Raw genomic sequence first — 22,146 nt, forward strand, 5'->3', positions numbered from 1 at the left:
ACCTGAGGACCCAAAGATCACAAGCATACAAAATTGAATGTTGGCCTTGTCCCGTACACAGGGATTTTTCCAGATTCTTTGATTCTTTTGATGGTATTATGTAGATGGTGGGGCATGAAAAGACTTCAGAATTTTACATTTGAGGAACATTTTTTGAGGAAAAAGTTTCCACAATATTTGTGAATTTCGAAAAAATTGCTTATTCTGAAATGTGTTTATATACTTTTGTAAATAAAAATGCGTCTATTATGTTTGCATATGGTTGAATTATATTTCTTAAATTTACCTTTCTTGAAGATGATTTACTTACCTTTTCACACTTAGAACAGCACTATGTCCTTCTAACAGGGGTGCCAAAACATTTGCATAAGAATCAAAGATGTTCCTAAAGAAGCACTGTAAAGGTCATTTGAGGAATCTTTATTTATTTGTTTTTTACTGTGTTAGTTCACGCTATGTCAAAGAGCCTCCTTGTTCTTGTAAGTAAAAGTAAAATGTTTATTTTTACTGTCTTTTTGTTCGTACACTTCTCTTTAATCTGATTCAACTTTATTAATTAATTCATACCCTTTTTTATTTTATTAGTAAACTATTATTGAGAACGTTTTCCTTTTTGTTCACAATATTCTCTATAATCCGACTTTATTCAACACCTTATTTATTCATTTATACATTTTTTATTAGTCCACGCTATGGAAAGTTCTATAGTGTCAAAAGGAGTCTTACTATTATTGTAAGTTTAACTCCTAGAGACCGTTTTCTTTCTGTTCACATTGTTTTCTCTAATCCGACTTCTTTTTATTTCAGTTTATTTGTGTAAGTATGATTTGTTGATGAGCTGTTTATAAACACGCTGTGTTAGAGTAGCCTAAGGACACTTTCCCACGGTTGTCTTGTCGTAGACGTGGTGCGCGCGGGTGTGTAGGACTTAAAACTGCGCTGTTTCGGTGATACGGAAACTCTCCCACTGGCCCCGCACTACGCGTCATTACAGCGCGAGACGATCGTATCGTGTGAGTGTGTGTGTAGGGGGGTGCCGTGGGTGATCGCCGTGCTGTTCCTGCCGTTCCGTCCCCCGCGCGCGCACACGCACGCTCTTGCTGATTGCTTTATCGCTCATTTATTAAAATGTAAAAAAAAAAAAGATTATTAATGACATCATGTCTCGCGCAGACACGAGTTATAGCCTTAAAAAGGTGTGTGTGTGTGTGGTCGGCCGGCCCGCTCCGTGGTGGTTTTTAATGCTAAGCGCAGATTTGTTTGAGTTACTGTTTTTGCTGGCCTGATAACTTTCTAGATTTTGGCATATTGTTTGAGGATTTGATTGCATTCAGTGACAAGAGCGTTAATGAGCTTCATCTTGATGATGTTGGGTGATAAACACCTCACATCACCTTATCCCCACATCACCAATTCATACGGGGGCTTTACACCCCCCAGCCCACGCCTGGCGTTAGGTCTGGTGAAAATGTATGTTTGTTTATCTGCTCCAGAGATCTGGTTCTATTCTATTGGCAATGCGTCTCCACTGTCCGTTCTCTTTTGTTTACCTCTTTATGTAGATGAACGTCTATATATAATGTATATAATTACGTAAATGTAAATTTGCCTGTGTTAAATCAACACCGGGAGTGTCAAAATGTAGCACCTTTAGTGTTGATGTAACACTGTCCACACACATAATATACATATTATATACGTCTTATATCCTACGTCTATTTTTCTATGTTCTATTAGTCTATGTGTGTGTATATAAATATACATAATGTGTATATTTATATATGTATACATACGCACACACACAGTTCTTTCTTTCTTTAGCGCTCGCTCTCTCTCTCTCTCTCTCTCTCTCTCTCTCTGTGGGGTTTTATGGTAATTGTGGTTCCTCCTCCCTCTGGGTAGAGAGCGCGTGTGTGTGTGCGTATGTGTGTGCGCGCGGGTGAGTGAGTAGGGAGGGGTGTGTGTCTGCGAGAGAGAGTGTGTGTGTGTATGTGTGTCTCCCTCGCTAGGCTCTCATTCTCCGCGGCGCGCGCTTCTAGTTCAGAAGCTCCGGCGTGTCTCGTGTCGGACTCTCGCGCTCCGGGCGCCGCGAGATCAACATCAGCGAGCGAGAAACGGCGCTTCTGCTTTTTAGTTGTGTTTCGCGCGCGTGCGTGTGAGTCTGTGTGACTCGCGCGGCCCGTTGAGCTTGAACGAACGGAACCCCTTAAGAGCCATGCGCGCGCCTGCGGGCAGAGCCTCTCCGCCTCCCGCGTGAAGCGCTGCGCTCCCCCGCCTCGTGCTCTGGTCGGAGTGCGCGAGAGTGTGCGCGCGCGTGCGTGTGTGTGTGTCCGCGGGAGCTCTCAACATGGCGCTCAGCACGAACTGAACAACCGAGACGGACCTGAGGGAAAACACCACCTGTACACTCTGTCTCACTCTCGCGCTCGCTCACCCGCCCGCCATGCGCGTGTCTCCGCGCTGCTTCTCGGTGTGCTGTGTGAAGGCGTTGCTGGAGTCGCGTGCTCGTGCTAGCCGGTGAATAACAACTTGGAGTAAGAGTACGACGAGTGAACGGCACGAGCGCGGGTCCGCAACTAAACAGCAGCAAACAGCCGGAGGAACTTTTAGACCTACCGGGACTTTAGAGCTTCGTTTGCTCATTTGTGTGGATTCGGTTCCTTCGCGAGAACCCGGGACTCCTTCGCCGCTCTTCTTCGTGTCTTTGTGAGCTGGACGCGCGAGGAGGAGCAGCACGGGAACACGTAAACACAGAGGATCACCGGTAAGAACAGCTTTTAACAATTTTAGTATCCTTTTGACTTTCTGGCGTTTTATAGTGTGTGTGGTTCAGGTTCGCGTGCGTGTGTGTGTGTGTTTATGCGTGAGTGAGTGAGTTTGTGTGTCTGCGGGATTTTAACAACAAAAAAAGAGCTCGCGCGCGAGGTTGCACGGAATAAAACTAGTAAGCTACAAAAAACAACAAAAAGACACGACTCGCGCGCCTTATTCATAAAAAAAGAACATAAGAAGTTTGTTTGTTCGGTTGTTTGAAGTTTGCCGTTCCGCTCGCGCTTGTTTAAAGCGGGGCAGGAGGTCGCGATCAAACTTTGCGTGTGTGTGCGTGTGTTTAAAGGGTTGTTTGCGGGACTTTCCTCGGTGTTCGCTGATTCAGAGCGAGAGCTGATCGTTGCTTTTTTTTAAACATTTTCTTACGTTTCTCAGAAATGCACGTGTTGCCTGTCCTGCTCCCCTTTAAAAAAAAAATCAAATTAATCTCGTCCCGTATCGCAGCGCACGCGGGACTCGCGGGGTTGATTTTCTCAGCCTCGCCCTTTTTATGTCGGCGAGTTTAGAGCTCGCAAGGTCACGCGGCATGTTTGTAATGTTTTTATTATAGTTTTTTTATTATTATCTAGTGTAATTGATTGTTGCCCACGATTAAATATTTACCGTGTGGGCTTTTGTTTGTTTATTTATTTTTTAAATTATTTAATCGAATTGCTGCATAATAAGTCTTGTTGTATAATATTTTTTGTGGTTAAACTCTGTTCTCTGTGGTGAACCGGGGCTCGCGCTCCGCTCCTTGTCAGCGTGCGCTACAGCGCCAGACGATCGCTACGTATCTGTGTGTGTGTGTCTGTGTGTGCGAGAGAGAGAAAGAGCGAGCGAGCGAGCCAGCCAGCCAGCCAGCCAGCGAGCGGAAAGCTCGCGCAGGCGTTCCGATGACCGTTGCTGTCTGTCTCTCATTCTGTCTGTCTCTCTCTGTCTCTCTCTCTTGCTCTCTATTAGTTAATGGAACGGGCTGCGGGCCCCTCGCGCCGCCTTTTAATCCGCTCGTGAGTTGCGGCTCCTCTTTGTCCCACATTCGCCCAACCCGGACACGCAGCGCGCGCTGCAAAACAAAAGAGGATTGTGTGTGTGTGCGCGCGCGCCCTCACGCTTGCTTGTGTTCGTGAATTTCTGAGACGTTGTTTTTTTCTAGCACGTACACAACACGGTGCCACACACACACACACGGGAGGAACTCGGAAAATCCCAAGTCCAGTTGGCCCTCCGTCCGCAGCTCCCGTACCCCTGTAGTACGAGACCGCTGCCAACCAATCAGTGAATCTGAAACTACACGTGCTGTTTGTGGACTACATCTACCCTACCTCTAAAGGTCTCCAGGTCTCCCAGATCTAGTCTTATAAGTAGGTTCTACAACAATGCGGACATGGGCAAAAATATGTTAAAAGATATAGTCCCAGTCCCCATCACCAACCTGCTAGTACCAGACCCGTCACCAACCCGCTAGTACCAGACCCGTCACCAACCTGCTAGTACCAGACCCGTCACCAACCTGCTAGTACCAGACCCATCACCAACCTGCTAGTACCAGACCTTTGTCAACCCAGTTGTCGACCTCCTAGTACCAGCACTCTATTTCTATCTTGCCCCCTTCGTGCCTTAGTACTGAAAAAGTATTGTTAAAGAAAGGTTTGTTAGAGAAGCATCTGCAAATGCTTTCCCACTAAACCAAATAAAGAAAAGTGACATGTTGAACGTCCCTATAGGTCCATTCATTGTCCACTGATTCAGGATTCACAATGTCACAAAGTTTTTTTCTGTAAAAACCGCAGGTGTTTTCGGTGGCCTATCAAACTGACTGTGTAAGAGTTGTTGCAATTTATCATTTGGTAATCATAATTGCGATATTTGCAGTATTGATGTGTTGGCTGATGAGTGCTGCTAATGTGCTGTCAGCGTTGAGACCAATCACAGATGTCCATTAAATGATTAGATGTTTAGGTTATTCTGTTTATGTAAATACATTAGAAAAGCAATGTTAAGCCAGTGTGCATCAGGGGTTTGTCAGTATGTTAAATATATGGATAAAATATTTAAAATTAATGTTTTTTAATAGAGTTTATCTTACTTTTGTTGATGTTGGATATTTTCCAACGCACCTCATCCCCACCTACCCAACTAATTCCTGAATTATTGGATGGAGCTTCATTATTTCAGAGAACACAGTTCCACTGCTCCACAGCTCTACCCAATGCCTGGCATTGGGTACAGCGCCAATATTTTCAAGTTGGCCTGTTCCAAAGAGCCCTAGTAGGACTCCTTGGAACAGTGCTTTTCTATATGGACTTGGTGAGTTGTGTGTGTTTGTGCATTTGCACATTTTAGGGTTGAAGCACATTTATTAGAAGAGGTGTTCACAAACATTTGTACATAATGTAATAGAATTAGTTTTTTTCTCAGATTTCATAGTGATGATTGTATTTTAAATCGTGATGATGACATCCATATTGTTCGACCCTTAGCTGAAAGGCGGTTTCTGCCGGTTCCTCAAAGACTACCCAGAAACCCAGCCGGCGTAATTTACGGCCTGGCGGGTTTTGTGTGCTGAACACAGCCTGTGTGTTTTTGCATGAGTGTGTGTTTGCATGCGTGTGAGGTGAAACTCCACATTTTGACCGGGTCGTCTGTTGCTGTAAACAGGGCTCTGTGTGTGTGTGTGTGTTTGTGTGTGTGTGTGTGTGTGTGTGTGTGTGTGTGTGTGTGTGTGTGTGTGTGTGTGTGTGTGTGTGTGCTGCTCTCAGGGTTTGTTTATTTATAGCGGTAGCTCGTGCCTCCTTGCACAGGCTCCGAACAGCGAGTCAGGCTGGTGGACACACTCCGGCCTTTCAGCACCAGAGAAAGGAACGGGAGCCATATTCGATTCGATGCTAATGAACAGGAACTGGGAAGCACAATATATGCTATGAACACACCCTGGAAAACGAATGCTTTACAAACGATCCAATCGCACTGGTACGTCTTGCAGTTGACCACATTGTTGTGGTGCTGTAAGAAGATCACTAAGTAGAAAGACCCGTAAAAAGACTTACACTGGTACTGATATTGTTGTGGTAATTGCGCCAAGACTGGCTATTAAAAATAGTATCTGTACATGGGTTCTTTCAAACTTACGATATTTTATGTGTGACACAAACCATTTACTAAAGTTTACATTTGCAGGCATCCATCTAGTAGCTACATCAGAGTTGGTATTGATATCGGTACTTAGTATCAGCAGATACTTTAAAATCTGGTATCGGTATTGTAAAGGAAAAGGGGTATCGGTGCGTCCCTACCAACACGTTGAGGTAACATGACTCTTTCAGCGTCGCTCTTCTCCCTTTCCGGAAACCTAGTTCTACTAAACCTGTTTGGGCGAGTTGGAGTTGCTTCGGTTCCAAATGTCTCAGATACAGTTCCAGATTACCGTGCACTGAAGAGGTACAGAGGGCTTTGTTTGTCCGAAAGTAATTCAGCTCGTAAATAAATAAGCAGATACACAGATAAACCGGCCTCCTGTCTCCTGTGGTGTGTGGTGGAGTGACTCCCGTTTGGTGTCTACACCTGGGTCCATCTGAATAATATTTTACAAAACTGGTTATGGTTTAAGTTTGTATTCATATTAACATGGTCTGAGGTTAGGTTAAGGTATTGTCTGGGTTGAGGCTTGGGTATGATTTGAGATTGACCATGGTATTGGTCTTGGCTTTGCGTTTATTTTTATTATTATCAGAATTATCATATTGGTATTAGCTGCTTGAGGTTGGGTATTTATTTGGTTTGTTATTAGCTAGGTTTTAGTTTGGGACTGGGTTTAGAAGTAGGAGGGACTACATTCTGGTATTATATGGATTAGGTATTAGCAGAGATTGGATGTTATGTGTTTGATATATAACCTGAAATTGAAGGAATATTTGAATTTAGTATTGAATTTAGTATTGTGTATTTTATCCACTTGTATTTTGGCTGGGTATTCTTTGAAATCGATGTCAGCTAAGATTGGGGTAGAGTATATTTGGGTTTAGTATTCACTTGCTGTAGGGTTGAATAGGGTTGAGGGTTTTTTTGGATTTGAGGTTTAGTTTACTGTAAGCTAGGAATGGAGTTGGTTATTATATGGGTTTGGTGTTTGCTAGGACTGCAGTTTGGAGTAGTCTAGGCTTTGGTTTGCTATTTGGTTGGTTTCTGGTTTTGAATCATTGGCCACAGGTTTGGAATTTATCTTGGTTTAGTATTTGCTGGGTTTGTGGTTGGCTATTAACTGGCTTTGGGATATAGCCTGGTTTCACCGCTGTCTTTCTTTGTCTCGCACTGTCTGCTTTCTTTATGTTTTCATCCTGCCGCCGGTCGCCGTGCAGTGCGCGAGTGGAAATTTGGTGCGCGAGAGCGGAGAGGCGCGGGGATCCGGTTACAGAGGCACTCGCGCCCGGAGACGCCGCAGAGTGATTGAAGTCTCTCCCTCCGTCTCTGAGAGACGGTCTCACGGGAGGGAGGGAGGGAGGGAGGGAGGGAGGGAGGGAGGGAATGAGTGAGAGAGAGGAGGGAGGGGGCAAGCGAGAGCTTCTCTGCTTCATCGCGCTTTTTGTGTCCGCGTGCAGGAGGAACCTCTGCGCTATTCGCTTTCTTTCTCTTTTTACACGAATGCGGGAAGCGGTTGAGCACGAAGCGCCACATCTTACCTTAAACCTCAGAGTACAGGTAGAGCTTTCAAGTGCAATAGTTTTATAATCCTTGTTATATTATTACACAATCCTAAATGACAATCCTAAATTAGACCAATTGGATGGGGAAACCATCTTTTACTATTTCTGTTCAGTTTAGTCCTACAGTCCTATTGTCAATCACATATACATGTCTATGTCTATTAGAGGTTCCTAAACATCTTCACAAGATTTAAGGCAAATCTCTGAGGATTTAGACCTGAAGTTAGCACCAAGCTTTTTGGTACGGTATAAGCTTTCTAATTCATCTTTGCTGTAAAACTAGACATGCTTGCCAAATCATGTCTTGACGGATGAACGATGTTGTATAGAAAGAAAAATTATTTCTACCAACTTGCATAAAATTGCTTTAAACCCCTAAACACAGACCTAAACCCCTTCAGACCCTCCTGCTCGTCTCCAGCAGACCAACCCTGATCGTATGTTCGTGGCCACATGATCCCATCAGGGCTCTGAGGGCCGCGGGCTGCACTGCTTAAGCCTAATGGCGCACACACACACACACACGCAGTAGCCCGGCCGAGGCCCCAGCAGCGCTGAAGTGAAGCGAGCTAGCGATATGCTTCCCCTCCTCCCCTCCACTCCCCTCCCCCGCCCTGCTGCGCTGTGAAATGGTGGCCTACGCGAGCCCCAGCTGAGAGTCCAAACCTCTCTCTCTTTCTCTAGCTCTCTATTTCTCTCGCTCTCACTCACCCACTCTCTCTCTCTCTTTCTCTCCCTACCTACCTACCAACCTGAAAACAGGTTGTGCCCGTAGCACCTTTTAGAGATTTTTTTAAAGTAGTAAAATAAGCTATACCATTAATATCTATAATTATCTTTTATTAATATGGTCATAGGTATTACATGTGGCTTGTTGTTTTTATATAAAGTATAATATATAAAGGCACGAATATAGGTAGTACAGGGAATAGGGGGTTAACATTTGGAGTAACAGCAGTCCTTTGCTGTCGAGTTAAAAAGATGAATGACGAATGAAATGATATGTCACATCAAAAATGCATACAGTTTGTGTTTTAGGATTTCCTCGACATTTCTGTGCATTTTTTGCGCCTTTTTAAAAACAATTGAAACAGGTTTGGTAAATAGAAACACCTATAATGTTTTTTTTTTTAGTAAGGTCTTTGTGCATTACGCTATAGGTAACCTGTTGTGTGTTCAGTAGCATTCAGTGACGATAAGCAACAGAAAAGACATAGAAGTAGTTTGTGAGTGCTTTACATGCTTTTAGCGCCCTGTTTGGTTTTGTGATTGATGGCCCTTTTGAGAGGCACTTTTTGTGTCCTGTGTAAGCAGAGGGGGGTGTTGAAAGTTCCACCTAGTCCACCTTCCAAGGCACTACATGCAACTGCAAGTGTATAAAGCTCCAGTGAAGGTCTAGTGAAGGTCCAGATTAGCAAGTCAGTTGTGGATCAGAGGGCAGACCTGGAGTTTAAGCTGTTTTAATATTAAGAGTTAAGTTTTGTTTAAGGATGGGCAATTACTGCTTGTGGATGAGGATTAAGATTAAGGTGTGTGAGATATGTGAAAGCTGCGAGTACTGTGTGTAAGTGTTTCCAAAGGTGTTTGCCCATTATCACATGCCATAGGCTATGAGCTGCAGCCTGGATGTTGAAAGGACCTTGCCAATCTAAAGTGCTTGTTGTATTTAGGAAAAAAATCGTCTATATCTAATTAGTTTCGCTTCATATAATTATGCTTCTTATTTTCTATTGTGGTCATGTGCCACAGTGGGCTGTAATTTTTTTAGCATGCCAACCCAGCAGCCCACTCCCCTATCCTCCACCCTCCTTCTGCTCCTTGTTTAGACATTAGCCCCTGTAGCTACACAGGTTACCATGGAAGTGACGAAAGGGGGGAAAAGGGGAGGTGGTGGTTAGAGTGGGCCTCCGTGTGATTGATGAGATGGGGCAGTCTGACCCCCTTCCACCTCCTCCTGCGAGTGTGGCAGCAGGGTGCAGATAAGAGTCCCCAGCCTGCCTTATTGAAACCCAGGGCGTCAGTAACATGGGCTGGGTGGCTACACGGCAGGCCGATTGCATCTTCTGCATCTTCTGGCTCTTTTCCCTCCGCAGCTCTCTTTGATGACCCTCCCACCACCACTACAACCTCTCTATCCTACACCCACCCCCCCCTCAAACCCACAAACTCTTTGGGATTTCTTTCTTCATCTTTAAGGGAGGCGGCTCAGTAAACTAGAGGAAAGGGGGAAGGGTTACTGAGCACGTGGAGGCATTTCTTATCTCAGCCTTCGCTTCTTGATAACGAAGTCACGTGCTCTGCAGACTGGATGCCGGCCATGCAAAAGCAGGCGTGTTGTTTGAGGAGAGAGAGAGACGGAGACAGACTGTGGCCTGACCGGCACGGCTTCTTGTTTTTCTTTTTGACTTTTTTTTTGTTGAGACATTGCATTCAGCCAATGCCACCGTCTAGGGCATTTTACATGTATTTAAGGTCTTTAAAAGGAAGGTGCTTTAAACGTTTTTTTATTTTTTGAGTAATGCTGTAGAAGAACCATTTTGGTTCATGTTTGTAATGCAGATGTGAGTGAAAAATTAAACAACGTTAAGTTTTTTTAATGGCAGTACTCAAAGAAGCATTGAAAAACTGTGAAAAATGGCTGTTTTACAGTTAAAAATGCATGACCTAAGATGTTGAAAATTCTTGTTAATTACAACTACATTGTCCAAAAGATTGTTTTGGACAATGCCACGTTGTCTTCAAATTCAGCTTAAGTCTTGCTTTCTGCCTGTTGTAGGAAGTTGTCAAAAGGGATGGTGATGACCACAGAATCCAGCAAGAACTGAACAAGGCAATATAAGTCAACATTCAAAGCATGGTAAGGCTTTATCTTGGTCCTGCTTGTTATCATAAAGTATAAGTATAAAGAGATATTCAGATGATATTTATCTGCCACCATGGGTTCATTTGCTTTTAATTTTTTGCTGACATTATTTTGCTGTGATAAACCTGTTCACCTCCTTTGCCTTTCTGATGTACATCAGTTCTCCATCTGACAATCCTGTATCCTACTAGACGCTTTCCTCAGTGTTTACTTGTGTAGGCAGTGAAAACGTGCCAGTAGGATCGGTGTAATTTAGATCCCCGCCATCTACTTGGCGCAGATATGTGCCTCGGTCTCTCCTGGGCCCGATGGGAAGACGGATCTGAGCTGTCTGCCGGGCGTCTCCTAAAGCATACATCAAAGCCCTGTCTCCCCCTGCGGAAACCTTGGCGAGGCTGACATTTAAGAGCGATCTTGCCGTCTCCCTTCTGTGACCTTGACTGACGCGATACGTTGTGACTTCCACACTGTTTCCCTAAGCTTTAGCTCCCAATGTGAGAAGCAGCGGAAATTCACTATTAATAACTCTGCCATTATATGCAGATTTATTACAATTAGTTATGTAAATGACCTTTAGTACTGTTTTGAATTTGAAGATCAAGATGGTGAAACTTACCGATATGATGTAACTTTGTTTAATGGATCACCATATGACTTTAATTTAAGATTTATTAAGATTTCGTACATATACTTTAACTTGTATTATAGGTCAAAATGTAAAAATGGTTAAGAATTTAGTTTAAAAACATTCCTCTGATATTTGGGCATAGCTGGCTGCTTGGACCTAATTTTTGCTCCTCTGTCTTCCTCCCAGGTGGATGCAAGTGCAGCCTGCAGAATGAACCCTCTCACAGCACTTGGCATCGATCGGAGCAGCCTGATGCGGGAAAGCCTCCATGTTCACGGGGGAATGGTTTATCCGCCAGGAATCCGAACTCTGCCAACAGAAAAGGGCTACGTTGGAGACCGGATCCCAGAACTGCTCTATAAACCTGATGTGTCACTGGACGGCAGGAAAGCAACAAACGGCTATGTCGGACTTTATAAAAGCCCCCCACCGGGGATTCAGAAGCCCTTGGTGGTGCCGGGTACTGGGGCAGACACTTTGGGCTTGGATAGGCGTGTTGCACCTGTGGATAAGCCCTCAGAGTTGGGTTTAAACGGGGGTAGCGCAAGCGGCTACCTGCGTCTCCCATGGGTCAGCCCATACCATGAGCCAGGATTATATCCCTTTCTAGACTCCAGCAAATATGCTGCTCTGAATATGTACAAAGCATCATTTATGTCACAGCCTTCACCATACCTGACCCAACATCTGGCCTACCAGCCACTTTGTGCTGGGGCAGGAGGGAGTGCAGCTGGTGCAGAACGCTTGTTTTACATGCCTCCTTACCCCCCAGCCCCCATTTCATCACCTCTTGCACCTCCTTTAAGGATTCCTACAGCTACAGTAGCCCCTACACCACTGTCACCTCTCGTGCATCATCAGGACAAAACCTTGCAAAGCATTGGGCCAAGGATTCACCATGAACCTTCTGCGTTTGGGCAGCAGTCCTTGCATCAGCAGACCCAGTCACACCATCAGGCACAAAGCGAGAGGCAACACACTAACACTGGAAGTATTAGCAGCCTTAATAGCAGCAGCAAGTCCACCCGAACTCCTTCCAGCAAGAACTTGAGCAGCAGCAGTAGTAGTGTTAATAATATTAGCACTAGTAGTAGTATTATTAGCTGTAACAGCAGTAGCTCCAGTATCAGTAGTAGCAGTTGTGCAAGCATAACTAGCAGCTCCAGTACAAGCATCCCTGTAGACTCAAGTCCTTCTCTTGTGATGCAAGCACCTCGTCCTGCTCCACGGTCCTCCCAACCGCCTGGTGCTCCCCCACCACTTGTGGACAGCACTTTAGACTTTCAAAAGTCTGTATTTCGAAGTCCTTCGTCATCAATGTCCTCATCCACTCCATCCCACCCTTTTTACATGTCCCAGGAGAGCCGCTCCCCCATAAGGCCTGCCAGTCAGAAGTCTAAGTCTAAAGATGGAAGCTCTGATCAGCACAGGAGTGGGGGGAGCGAGAGGAAAGGTTGTAATTCTCCTATTAAAACCTCCACTGAGAAACCTGTACAGCAGGGTGCTCCTACCAAAGACCCAGCAGACAAGCCTTTGGATCTGTCTGGCAAGATCATGGACTTTGAAGGACCTCCAGATGGATGTCCTCCAAAATTAGAGGCTTTGGCAAAGCTGGGCTACTCGCCTAACTCTCGTTATGGACATCCCCCGAGCAGAGAGCTTCTGAAAGAGACTCTCTCTCCATCATCTTCTGCTGTCAGCACTTCTTCTAAAACTCCAGAGAGGCCTGAGATTATTAGCACTTTACACTCTACCTGGGTGGTGCCAAGCACGACCCAGACACACAGCTCTGAATCCAACCAGAGCAAAAGTTCTTCAGTCATAAAAAACAAAAATCTAGAGCATGTTACTCAGCAGCCTAGGAGCTCTTCTTGTCCACGGATTGGTGAACCCAACAATAGCGCTGTGCCTAACCCTGCTCCCGTTCCTGCAAATTCGGCTTGTCGACCATCGTCTGCCTCTCCTTCTCCCAAAGTTAATGGTGATTGGCCAAAGTCTGCCCCCACCCCACCAGAGAAGGTGCCAGCTACTCATCCTCATCGGGGAGGGAGCCTTACCTCGGCTTCAAAGCCTCCAAAGATTCCTAAAAAGTCAGACACCCCTGAAATTGGCTTCAAATCCCAGCAGCCTCACATAGAAAATGGTCACCCTCCCAGTCATCTCTACCTGCCCCAGAGTGATTCTTACTTGCCCACTAGCTTAGCTTATGCCAACAGATACCTTCCCTATTCCGTTCCAGAGAGTATATCCCTCTCACACTTACAGTTGCCCAGCAAAGGGCCAGTATACCCTCACCCAGTCCTGCTGAGCAGCAGCAGTCTGTATGCTGCACGTTTGCCTCATAAACCTGGCCTTCCTTATGGAATACCAACCACTCATGGAGAGTATCTGACCTACCATGATTCACAAGAGATGGTTCATCCCCTGATGTCTTCCCACATGCCTCTTGACCCCAAAGTCAATGAGCGCCTTGAACTGAGGTCTAGACCCCAGGAAAAGGCTTGGCAACATGAGGAAGGTCCTTACAAGCAGCAGAGTGCCTCTGACATTGATGCATGCTACAAATCTGAGAGGGAGTCAGAAGGGCCAGAACTTCTGGCCTCCAGGCCTCAGAGCAAGCTGCACACAGCAAGCAAAGATGAGATCGTCTGCATCGACCTGGTCCAAGATGACACAGATGGCAGTCCTGAGCCGGACAAGTACTGCGCCAGCCCTGCCAAGCAAAGAGAGCCCACCAAGCCAGCCAGCAGTGGGATCGGGGAGGGAACTGGGAGTGCTGGTAATTCCAAAGGGAAGGAGCCAGAACTCATGCATATCCTGCGCTCCAGCCAGCCAGTGGAATCCAGGCCAGCTGAGGCTGAGCGGCTGCCAGAACCTTGTAGCCCTGCTGAGGCGCAGGAGCGCCCCGAGTCTCCTGGGCAAAGCCAGGGCGAGGAAAGTTCCAGTGAGCGCAGTCCTCTGTCTCCACTGCTGGAGGAGCAAACACTGCGCTGTGCCAGGACCTCCGGTGACAGGGTTCGTCCAGACGTCGCAAATTTCAAACCAGATCGGCACCATGCCATTCGGCAGTACATGGATTTGGGCAAGGAGAGGACAGAAAACACAGACTCTCACGAGGAAGAGGAAGACGGGCATGGTTGCTCTAAAAGCAGGCGTTCTAGCTTGGCCAAAAGGATAGCCAACTCGTCTGGCTATGTGGGCGACCGCTTCAAGTGCGTTACCACAGAGCTGTACGCAGACTCCAGCAAACTGAGTCGGGAACAGCGCGCCCTACAGGTGAGCAAGGTTATGTTGTACGGCTATGGTGTACAGGACAAATGTGTTAGTTCATGTTAACATAGTGCTTGTGTTTAACAAGTTAATTTCACTGTCGCCACTCGATTCGTCTGAAATCGGAAGCACTAAATTCTAACCCAGGTTCAGGTTTAGCGTCCTTCTGGTTAAGGTTTAGGTCTGAGTGGTTCTGGGGGGCCCATTTTTGTTTTGATACAAAACTCTCAGCTCAAATCTTAGCTGGTGATGAAAATCAAAGGCCAGCCACTGTCGTTTGCCACTGAGGAGGCCTTGTGAAGGGTAAAGCCTTTCTATAAAACCAGCTCTAAGTTCCGCTCTGAGGCAGCTCTTGCGTCAGACTGCCGCGCTCAGTCATATTGAGCGCCTTGGTAATTATGCCTGGCTGTTACCCTCACACCTCCCCCCCTTTCCCGTCCCCTCCCCTCCCCTCCCTCCTCCTCGTATATTTTTTTTTCGCTCCCCGCTGTGAGGCTGTCGAACAGCGGGCAGGCTCTGGCGGCAGCCGTGAGAGAGGGAATTAACACAACATGGTATGTGTGTGCGCTCCTATGTGTAAGGGTGTGCGGCTGGGTTAGTGGTAGAAAGAGTTAACACAACATGCTGTCTGTGGCTGTGCTTGCCCAGTCGAGCGGAAGCTCAGCTGCACTGTGTGTGTGTTTGGTGTGTGTGTGTGTGTTTGGTGTGGGTATGTGTGTGTGTGTGTGTGTGTGCCTGCGCCTCGCTAGCACATAATGCTTCAGGCAACCGCTAACCTGCAGGCGAGCCCTGGAGACTGGTGCGGTGTGTGTGTGTGCATGTGTGTGTGCCAGAGAGTGAGAGCAATAATGTGCCCATAGCCACACACCCACTTTTTCTACAGGGCTTCTTTCCTGCCTCCCTCCCCAAACACACTCACACACACACACACACGCACATCCCCAAGCCCCCGATCGCTCGGCGCGCAGTGGCAGCCCTCCCAGCTTAAGTGAAATCCGGCCCATTCATTTCTGATGGGGAAGATTAGAGGTCTTCAGCAGCAGCAGCGAGACGAGTGCTCTGCCTGGCAGAGTCATTAGTGTACACACACTCACACACACACACACAGGCTGAGTGAACACAGATAGAGAGTAAGGGGGTTTCGACAGACCCTGTATTCTACCACAATCTCAGTAACGACCTACTATGATGAACAGGTGACTTTTAAAGAAGCCCTGTTAACCGCTGTTAATCTCTTCTTGTTTCCTCTTGCCCCAGACTAAAGAACAGTACACACCGTTTGGAGTGTGAATAAATATTGCGGATTATTGCGCAAATTATTTGTCCATGTTCTGAAAACAGAGATAGTCATTACTCATAAATTCAAAATAAACCATTTTATTGGTCTGATCTGGAACCCTGCAAGTCAGGTGTTTGGGTAAGAGTGACGGGCGAAAAGCTGGAAACTCTGATGTCCATTGGCTTAGACCTGGCACATCATATGTGTAGATATAACTAAATGTTAGCTAATGCAATAAATAAAACAGCTAGTTGCTGGGACATGATCTGTCCCGATCAGTCGCCCGAAGGTGGCCAATGCCATGGACCGCTGTTGAGGCCAGAACAGATTGTTGCACCTTACTATGATATGTAGAACAAATGCTTCCTAAGTCAGTCCTCTGGAACCCCCAGACTCTCCCTATTTTTACTCTACCCGTACGAGCTGTGAGATGATTTGTTGCAAAAAATCAGATCCCTTTGGGAGTCCCCGAGAACCACTCATGTAGAACACCTACTGCCGCATCTGCAGTGCAAGTCTAATTGACTTTGCTGAAATAATTTTGACCTAATAATAATAAAAAGTGAATTGTGACACTCTTAACAAGGCTCCATAGTTACAAACTGCAAAACGGCACACTATACTTCATGTGGCTTTCTTAGCTAGAGCTTAGTTGCCGACTCTTAAAGGGGAATTTCACAGATGTGCATTAGTGAGTATATACAGTCATTTGGAGACTGGTCTTGGTGTGAAACTGATTCATTGTACAGAAAGTTGGTTTTCCATGATTATAATTTAAACTGTTCAATCACTGTTTTGTTTACTACTCAAACCCAGCAATGAAGCTATACTGATATTCTATAAGTTGTTTATGTGCAGTAATGCTGTTAATTATATCTACACCACTTACAAAATGATGAGTTTCTTTGATTTTACCAAATTGAAAACCTCTGGAATAAAATCAAGAGGAAGATGGATAATCACAGGCCATCAAACCAAGCTAAACAGCTTGAATTTTTGCACCAGGAGTAAAGGTATAAAGTTATTCAAAAGCAGTGTTTAAGACTGGTGGAGGAGAACATGCTAAGAAGCATGAAAACTGTGATTAAAAACAAGGTTATTTCACCAAAAATTGATTTCTGAACTCTTAAAACTTTATGAATATGAACTTGTTTTCTTTGTATTATTTGATCTCTGAAAGCTCGTCATCTTTTTTGTTATTTCAGCCATTTCTCATATTCTGCAAATAAATGCTCTAAATGACAGTATTTTTATTTGGATTTTGGGAGAAATGTAGTTTTCTGTAGTTTATAGAATAAAACAACAACGTTGATTTTACTCAAACATAAACCTATAAATAGCAAAATCAGAGAAAATGATTCAGAAACTGAAGTGCTCTCTTCACTTTTTACAGAGCTGTATATGTAGTGAAATAGTTGTTAGTCAGGCAAAAAGTTTATTTTGTTGGGGATTACTTTTTTCTGTGTTCGTTCTGTGTATCCCTCCACTATGGATAGGTTTTAAAGACATATTCTTGACTATTTAGAGCAAGAATGTTCTGTGAGGGAGCTTTTAGAGAGCATTAAAGTCTGGATTCATTCACCACCACGGTAAATAATTCTGAATATAAGGCCTCTTTACCAGTGCAGGGCTAAATGGCTGGTAAGGCCGTGCTCAGAACCATTTATCCCTGCAGTGAAAAAGAGGTCCCAGTTTCTATAGAATGAACAATTTCACACTGAATCCATTTGTTTACATAATATAAATTTTTGTTTAGATTTCTATCATCTGTGGAGTTCCCCTTTAACGTTAACTGTTTCTAATTCAGTAATCGATGTTTTGTCATTGTTTACAAAGGGGGTTTAAAATCATGTTGACTGTTTCTGTGTGTAAATGATTGTAATGAAACAGAGATATTGAGCACACATTCTAATTGCTTAGATGGAAGTCGTATCACCAGAGGACAGTAATTTAAGTCAACCAGCCGCTAACTGCGAGGTTAGTTCTTTAATTTTTTATTACTAATCAAAGTTGTAATGAGTAAAGCTTGGTGTTTCCCCCTACACCAAGGTCATCTGTTAACTCAGAACCGTTTGTTCCTTCATGTGTCGCCACACACTCTCATTTAGGGAAACAGAATCACATGGCATGACTTGTCTTTGTTGAAGGGACGTTTCGGAATGAAAATGACATTCGCTCAGTTTTTTTTCCCCACCTTTACACAGGAAATGTAGTCAATCAGCCGAGACATGTTCGGGCATCTCATACCCCACCAATTAACATGGTGATAACCGGAGGCCTAAGCTTGCTTGATGCAAAGCTTATATCTTACACTTCCCTAGATATTTAACTTTGTGTGAGTTTATGTACCGAACCCCATTCATTTTACATACATAGCCAGTTTCCTCCTTTTTAATAATCTGACTGTTCTGATTTTTTTCACCACATTGTATAGAATGGATTGTATAGAATTTTGAAACCACAAATCTGGTCAATTACCCAAAACATGTCTGACATCTAAAGCTTAATTCCTAATTAACTAATTATCACAGTTCTAACTATTGTGTTTAGTTTGATTGTTGAATAAACAGATTTGTGGGGGTTTATTCAATATTATTTTCACATAGCCAGTTTTCTCCCTTTTAATACTCTGGCTGTCCAGATGTTTTGTACCATGCCTCTTAGACTAATATTGGTGTGGTGCAGTGGATAACACCACTATCTGCCAGTGTGCTACCAAGTGTGTGACTGGGGTTCAATTCCAGATGTAGGTAACTATGCTGTGCTACACCAATATGAGTCCTTGGGCAAGACTCCTAACACTACATTGGCCCACCTCTGTATTAGAAACCTCTGAGTGGGAGTGGCTGAACTGCCATTCTCTGAATAGGTGGATATATTCTGTAAGTAAATATACTTATTACAAAAAGAATAAATTGAAAGTTAGATGCTTTCACAGATTCCTTATGTGGAGTGTATATATTTACCTGATAAGTCATGTTTGTCTCTTGAAGCGTGCATCTTTAGGGTAACAATGTGAAAGTGGGCAAGAACTAACGAAAGCTCGATGCTAACATAATCCATCAGTTAGTATAGTGCTAGTCCTAAAGTCCTTATCCATTTTTGTTGGTTTATATACCAAACCCCTGGGTTTGTTACTGTTTTTGAGGCTGGTGTATGGAAATGGACCTACGTTTTTTCTGTTGCAAATCATGTACATTTAATTTAATTGGGTGTGCCGAAACTGCTGATTTTTGAGTAGACTCACATGCATCATGTCAATTTACTTATGTGAATTAAATATGTAAGATTGTTTAGCCAAATAAATGATTGAATAATTTGTTAAAGTTTCGGCATAGTTAGCTTAGTTTAGGTTAAACTAGACCTGTTTCAGAGGATCGACTACGTTTTTGGGTAAAACTGTGTAAATGATCTTTTTGACCGAGCCGTCCCTTTAGCAGTGCTTTTAACCACATTTGCTTTCCACGCACAAATCCAGTGTTTTACCGTATTTTTAAAGCTGCTGCTACGTTAGATTTACATTTACGCCAAGGTCAGTGAGTAGCTCTCGCGCTCACCGAGAATCTCTGGTGTCATGGTGTGTGTGTGTGTGTGTGTGTGTGTGTTTGCGTGGGGGGTGTGCAGCGTGCAATGATGCGTTTCTCAGAGCTGGAGCTGAAGGAGAAGGAGGGGTGCGTGTCGAGCCCCAGCCCGGTGAGAGAGAGGGGTCTGGCGGAGGGCCAGCGCGGAGAACCAGAGTGGGATCAGGGCCAACACTGCTCTATAACTCCAGCAGCGCCGGCGGAGCAGACGGAGCCACACAGCGGTGAGACACACACACACTCACAGAAAAAGAGAGAGAGACTAACACTCGGGCGGACTGACTGTCTCTCTCTCTCTCTTTTCTGTTTTCATAGCCTCTTCTGTGTCTGCAATTCTCCATTCTGCGCTTTTTTTGCTGTATTTCCTCTCTAGCTCTCATCCTCTTTCTCTCTCTCTGTCTCTCTCTCTTTCTTGCTCGCTCGCTCGCTCGCTCTGCAGTAGGGACTGTCCCTCGCTCTCTGTGGCTCCACACAGCAGCTCCAACACAGCGGATACGCCGCTTCCTCCCCCGCTACACACACTCATCCTGCCTTCTCTCTCTCTCTCTCTCTCTCTGTCTCTGTTTATTTCTCTATATCTCTGCCTGCCGCTCTCTCTGTCTTTCTCTTTCTCTTCTTCTCTGTCTCTCTTGCTGTCTGTTTCTCTCTCTCTGTCTCTCTCTGCCTTCATCTCTCTTTCTTTCTGTCTCTATTTCTCTGCCTCTATCTCTTTCTTTTTGTCTCTTTCTCTCTGTCTCATTCTCTCTCTCTCTCTCTCTCTCTCTCTTTTCCGCTTTGCTCCTGCTAATGGAACCATTACATTTTGAAATTTGCATAAATCACACTGGTGACCTTGCTCTCCCTCGAGGCTTTTCCAGCGGCCGGGGTGTTTCCTGTCTGTCCGCACGCACGTGTTTGTGTTAGGAGATGTAGTGTGTTTGTAGGTGTTTAGTGAGCTGGACGTGTTGGCAGAGTTTCTGGCTGCCCCAGAGCATTCTGTGTGTGTGTGTGTGTGTGTCCTCACACTCCATGCTGAGCACAAAGGAATTCTGTTAGTGGAAAACACGTTATGAACGTTGACAGTAGGAAGTTGACTGTCCAGGCCCTGCCCACATTCACACTCTGCAGCCCAGCTTGGCCAGTACAGCCTAATGGAAAACTGCAGCACACTGTTCAGCTCAGTCCACTGCTTACAGGGCTGGGCTTCTGGAAAAGAACAGAGCCTCTTCCTGGACTGAGATTTTTTAGGGTCTTTTTAAGGATTTTTAAAGGCTCGTTCCAGTCCCAAACAAACTCTGAATCGATTATTTTGTGTTAAAAAACCTGATCCAACCTTGACCCAAACCAACGATCAGCTGTGCTCTTGCAGATTGTCTGTATTGTTAACAAATGCCATTTCTGCCACTGCTTCTTTATGATAAATTACACTACACAACTATTCCTGTGTTTACTTTCCTGCTCCGCCCCAGACAGTTCTGACCAATAGAAAAGGAACGAAAGTTGTCCCATGGATTGTTGGGTCATATTTTGTTGCACAAGTTTACAACTCGTTAACTAACTCCGAGCAGAGCAAACCAACTATAGGTGTGAAAAAGCCCTTGAAGTGACCAGACTAAGATTAAGACTAGTTCCTGTTTTAACAACTGTCAAGACTTTCTTTATTTCCTGCAGCAGCTGGAAGTAGGAGGTTAAATATGTAGAACTGATAAGAATAGGAATCCCCTAATGTGCAATGTTGACTCCTCCCAAAATTTGAATCAGTGTTGGAAGAGGGCGGAGCCTCAAATTGCTCAGTCTTTAACAATGTTTTAGATGATTCTGAATATCCAGCTTAAGAAATGTAGAAGAAATAAAAAAACATTCCCAAAAAAACTCTCTCGCGCTCTGTCTCACTCTTTCGCTCTCACGCGGGTTATTAGTGGACATTTTTCACCAGCACGGTCGCGCCAACTCTCCCTTTATCCGGGCGGCAGGGAACAATGTTACCATGGAGATGCGCTTTGGTGGAGAGTTGCCATGGCGCTGACGTAGCCGTGAATTATGGGATGCATGTGTCATGAGTTGCGTGCGTGCCGGGGGCACAACAAGCGGCATTCTTGTCTGGGCCAGTAGAAGAGCAGGCCTGAGAGGCCCACTGAAGCAAGTGTGTGTGTGTGTAAAGTCTAGGCAGATGTGCGTGTATTAGTTAGGTAGTTGGAGAGCACACACACACTCTAGGATGTCCAGGGAACTACAGAGTTGTGTGTATAAGGGGAAATTTGTATTGTGTGTGTGTGTGTGTGTGTGTTGCAAAGGAGAGTGAGCCCCCAGTGCCTTTCTCTGATCCAAGCAGCCTTGAGAGCCTCACACACACACACACACCTTTTACTGCCAAAAAGAGAGAGAGAGACAGACAATAAGGAGCGAGAGAGAGAATAGAAACTTAATAGAGAAAGAGAGAGGAAAAGTGAGAAAGGGGGAATAAAAAGGGAGAGAATGTATAGAAAAACTAGAGAGAAAGTAGAAACTGCATAGAAGGGAAAAGAAAAGAATGGATAGGAGTGGAGAGAAAATAGAAACCGAATAGAGAGAAGGAATAGAAATGAAATGGAGAGTAAAATAATATAAATGGGAGAGAGAGTAGAAACAGGATAGAGAAAGAGAGAGAGAGAGAGAAAGAGAGAGAGAGTGGAGCTGGATGGCAGCCTAAGCTCTCTGCACGGATGTTTCGGGCTAATTTAAGCTCAGGGAGAGGGAGAGGGAGCCGGAGGGGAAGCAAGCAAGCAAGAGAGAGAGAGAGAGAGAGAAGGAGATTGTGTATGTGTGTGTGTTGGGAAGGGTGTGGTGAAGCTAATGCAAACATGAGGGCGTCCGGGGAAGGGGGAGGACAAAGCTGGTGGTGTTTTTTTTTGTTTTTTTTTTTCTCCTCTCTTTCCCTCTCTCACATGCTCTCGCTCTCTCTCTGCTATGATGTGAACTGTGCGGTTAACACACTGTAATTCCCTCTCTCTCTCTCTCTCTCTCTCTCTCTCTCTCTCTGTGTGTGTGTGTGTATG

The 22,146-nt window shown here is 44.9% G+C and overlaps 1 protein-coding gene across 2 annotated transcripts in view; it reads left to right on the forward strand.

Moving 5' to 3' along the window:
* The first annotated feature begins 1,982 nt into the window (after positions 1 to 1,982).
* bcor (BCL6 corepressor) overlaps positions 1,983 to 22,146 on the forward strand; it is a 54,268-nt gene continuing 34,104 nt past the window's right edge. Inside the window, exons 1-5 of one of the 2 annotated variants that reach the window (XM_022665429.2) lie at positions 1,983 to 2,764; positions 10,288 to 10,368; positions 11,189 to 14,278; positions 17,472 to 17,528; positions 19,176 to 19,356. In XM_022665429.2, coding sequence (XP_022521150.2) covers positions 10,366 to 10,368; positions 11,189 to 14,278; positions 17,472 to 17,528; positions 19,176 to 19,356 — 3,331 coding nt within the window. In that variant the 5' untranslated portion in view covers positions 1,983 to 2,764; positions 10,288 to 10,365. The remainder of the gene's footprint in view (positions 2,765 to 10,287; positions 10,369 to 11,188; positions 14,279 to 17,471; positions 17,529 to 19,175; positions 19,357 to 22,146) is intronic. The other variant, XM_049471092.1, reaches the window with a different exon arrangement.

Source organism: Astyanax mexicanus, chromosome 23, assembly GCF_023375975.1.
Source record: "Astyanax mexicanus isolate ESR-SI-001 chromosome 23, AstMex3_surface, whole genome shotgun sequence".
Taxonomy (NCBI): Eukaryota; Metazoa; Chordata; class Actinopteri; order Characiformes; family Acestrorhamphidae; genus Astyanax; species Astyanax mexicanus.